The sequence below is a fragment of the Eimeria necatrix genome, genomic scaffold, assembly GCF_000499385.1.
Source record: "Eimeria necatrix Houghton genomic scaffold, Enh_scaff472, whole genome shotgun sequence".
NCBI lineage: Eukaryota > Apicomplexa > Conoidasida > Eucoccidiorida > Eimeriidae > Eimeria > Eimeria necatrix.
The window spans coordinates 2,501-6,371 of record NW_013654813.1 but is presented as its reverse complement, the minus strand read 5'-3'; the positions used below and the strand labels follow the sequence as shown (position 1 = coordinate 6,371).

Sequence of the window (3,871 nt, the reverse complement as noted above, 5' to 3'; positions counted from 1 at the left end):
GGCCCCCGGGGGGGCCCCCGGGGGGGGGCCCCCACCTGCGGGGGCGCGGGGGGGCCCCCAGGGGCCTCTGCTGCTTCTTTTTCTTTTGCTGCTAAGTCCGATAAGACCTCCAGAGTGCTCGAGGGAGAGCCCGTGGGGGGCGTGGGAAGCTCGGGGGCCCCCAGGGGCCCCTCAGCAGCAGCAGCAGCACGGGACTGGCGCTTGACGAGGCGGCAGAGGGGCCCCCAAACTGCTGCCAAGGGGGGGCAGGAGGGGCCCCCCGTGCCCCCTGGCCTGAGGCAGGCGAAGGCTCGGGGGCCCCCGGGGGCCCCTGGGTGCGCGGGGCGTTCGCCCGCAGCAGCAGCAGCAGCAGCTGCTGCTGCTGCTGCTGCTGCTGCGGGGGGGCCGCTGGGCGGCGCGCGGAAGAACAGCCGCAGCTTCGCTGCTGCCCGCGACGGCTTCCTGCTCAGGGGCGGCGAAGACTCCATTTTGCTGCTGAAGTATTTGGAATTAAATGCGGAATTGTTTTTAAAAAACAAAAAAAAGAAAGTATTTAGATTGCTGAGAGAAAAGAAGACTGCAGCAGCTCGAGACTGCAGCGCGCGGCGTCGCGGGCGGGCACAGCTGGAAAAACCCGCGGCTTGAAGCTGTTCTAAGACGCAGCAGCAGCAGCAGCAGCAGCAGCAGCAGCAGCAGCAGCACAAAGTTGAATATTAGGAAATGGAATTCTTTTAAAGATTAAAAGGCGAGAAAGGCGCAGCAGTTTGCTGCAGCTGGCGGCGACAGACCGCTGCAGCAGCAACAGCTTCGACGGGCAGCAGCTGGAGGCTCGATTCAGGCTACTGCTGCAGCAGACGCAGAGAAGTTCTCCAAGTTTTCAATAAAATGCACAAAACAATCTTCTTTTCATTCTCCGACAAAAGAAAAAAGCTGAATTAGCTGCTGCTGCTGCTGCTGCTGCTGCTGCTGCTGCTCAGCCACACCGCCAACGGCTTGCAAGACAGCGGTGACCAGCGGAAGTGGCTGGCGGGCGTGACCTCTGCAGCTCGCGGGCCCAGTTAGCCAGCCAGCCACCGCCAGTCTTTGAATTTGAATTTCATTTCTTAAAAGTAATCCATTTAATTCCTTTTTTCCGGATTTTAACGGGCTTTTGCCGCAGTCTTGGCTGCTGCTGCTGCCGCCCGCCGCCCCCGCAGCACGTCGGCTGCAGGTCGCTCCGCAGCAACAGCTGCCACTCCCTCCCACGCAAACCCCAAAAAGCCTCTTTATAATTCCAAATGGACTTTTCGCGGGATTTCATCTTCAATATTTTGCACAATGTTCTTTAAATAAGCGAAAAAGCCCGCCGTTTCGCCGCAGCAGACCCTGGCTTGCCACTCGCAGCGGCTGGCTGCCGTGGGAGAGGACTTCGCCGCGGGCTGCAGCCTCTTTTGAGGGCTCTGCTTATTATTTTTTCAGCATTTCTTTCTTTTAACTTTCCCAACTCTTTAAAATATACATTTTGAGTGCCGAATCTTTAGCTGGGCGGTGCTGCCAGCCCCCGTGGCGGCACACCTTGTCCAGCTGCGCTAGCCCGAGCAGCAGCAGCCACTGGCGGCTCACTAGAAGTGGCATTTTTGAAGCTTTTTGCTGCTGCTTTTTGCCAATTCTTTAAAACAAACGAAGTTTTGTGTCTGAACTTCGCAGCTTTTAATGAAATAAACAACAAAAAGATAACTGGAAGTCCTTTCTAGTACAAAAACGGCCGTCTCGGGCACTCCTCGTGCAGAAAGCTCGTGTAGACAAGCCTAATAAGAACTAATAATACCATTTTAATTGTCTTTTTGTATTTTTTTCATTTTTGTGACTCAAAAGACTCATTTGGGTTCATTTTTAAAAGAAAAGAAACAAAGAGGAGCAGTTGGTGGTGGGCGCGCAGCCCCTGCGAAGTGCCTTCCTGTTGCCGCGCACTGCAAGCAGCAGCGCTGCTGCTGCAGCTGCTGCTGCAGCTGCTGCAGCAGCAACTGCTGCAGCTGCTGCCTGTGCTGCTGGAATAATTACTATTAATAGTAACTAATAAATGTTGTTATTAGCAGACTGGATTCACTCGGAAACAAAGAAAACCAAACCCACAGTATTTGTCCACGGGACACCACGGAAATAGCAGCAGCAGCAGCAGCAGCAGCAGCAGCAGCAAACTAAGCAACCCACGCGCCTCCACTGGCTGCGGCAGACGGCCACAATCACTACCAGGAGCAGCAGCAGCAACAGCAGCAACAGCAGCAGCAACAGCAGCAGCAGCAGCAGCAGCAGCAGCCGGCGACGAACTGTAGGCGTCGTTTAGAAAGCTGCTGCTTTCTGGAATACAGAAAAGGGGAAATGTGGAAACAAAAGTACAAAATAAAAAGAAATAAATAAAATAAAAAGAAATAAATTAAAATAAAAAAGAAATAAATAAAAATAAAAAGAAATAAATTAAAAATAATTCAAAAGGGCGCGCACGGAATTGAACCATGAACCTGCCGATCTGCAGTCGGCCGCTCTACCATTGAGCTACACACCCGTTGCTGCCGACTCGCCAGCAGCAGCAAAGTTTGCTGCTGCTGCTGCTGCTGCTGCTGCTGCTGCTGCTGCTGCTGCTGCTGCTGCTGCTGCTGAGAGATCCCTTCCCTGAGGATTCGCAGTACGGAAATAGAACGCCCAGTGGCCTCTGCAGCGGCGCAAAAGCTGCTGCAGCAGCAGCAGATGGTTGTGGTGGCTGGCGGGGGTTCCAGGGGTTTGCTGCTGCTAGGGTTTAGGGTTTAGGGTTTTAGGGTTTAGCTCCAGCGCATTTAGTTTGTCTACTCTGAAGCTTCTTCTGCCTGCAGCTTTTGCTGCAGCCTGCAGTGCCCCTTTTGCTGCAGCCACGTGCTGCAGCAGGGGGTCCAGTTGCTGCTGGCTAGCTTCTAATGTGCTGCTGCAGCAGCTTCTAATGTGCTGCTGCAGCAGCTGCAGCTCAGCAGCACGAACTAATGCTGCAGCAAAAACCTCAACTCAGCTTCTAGCCAAATCTTTTGTGCTGCTAAGGCTGCCGGAGGGGCCTGGGTTTTGTCTTAGCCGAATTTCAAAAGGCTTTGAGGCCTGCGGAGCAGCAGGGGGGCCCCGGGGCCCCCCAGCCTGGTCCAGCAGCAGTTACAGGGGTATTGTAGCTTGTGAGCAGCAGCAGCAGCAGCAGCAGCAGCAGCAGCAGCAGTGAGCAGCCACCAGCAGCAAGGCTTGTCCCAGTAAGCCGCAGCCCCGCCGGGGCTCCCGGGGCGCAGCAGCAGCCCTGCTGCTGCCAGCAGCAGCAAATAGCTTCTTGCAGAGTAGCAGCAGCAACTGCAGCAGCAGGGGCCCCCGCAGCAGCAGATCCGGCGCGGGGCGCAGCACACAGCGCGCAAAGCGGAGTGCTGCAGTTGGCTGCGGGCGGGCTGGTCGAGCAGCAGCAGCAGCAGCAGCAGCAGCAGCAGCAGCAGCAGCTTTGAGAGCCTGCTGCAGCAAATAAGAACTCGTGGGAAATCGGGGAAAGCGGAATTGAATGGAGTTTGGGGAAGGCGAGACTGGCAAGGCCGCAGTCGGCCACGCGGCGGCTGCTGTGTGTGCAGATTCGGAAAGCGTTGTGCAAGTTTGCTGCTGCTGAGCAGCTTTTCGAGTTTCTCGGGAGTTGTGTGTTGCATTTCAAGAAATTATATTTCGAAAAAAGGCCGAGAAGAAGCAAAAAGGGGGAAAGGGAAGCCCTATCGACCTGCGGCGTTGTGGGCAAACCCAAGAGGCGGCCCCATCATCGGGGGTGTGGCTGAGAGGTGTTCTTCCGGTAAAAGAAAGCTCTTTTTGTCGGGTTTCCGCTCATCTTTAGTTGTTAATACGTCAAAGGCTGCAAATTATTTCTTTTTTC

The 3,871-nt window shown here is 55.1% G+C and overlaps 1 protein-coding gene across 1 annotated transcript in view; it reads right to left on the bottom strand.

Annotated features, from left to right (window-relative positions):
- ENH_00056680 (hypothetical protein, conserved) overlaps window positions 1-467 on the bottom strand; it is a gene marked incomplete at both ends in the record, with an annotated part of 2,293 nt that extends 1,826 nt beyond the window's left edge. The window contains one exon of the mRNA XM_013583867.1: window positions 36-467. Within this exon, the coding sequence (XP_013439321.1) occupies window positions 36-467 (432 nt within the window). The remainder of the gene's footprint in view (window positions 1-35) is intronic.
- Between the last annotated feature and the right edge of the window lie 3,404 nt (window positions 468-3,871).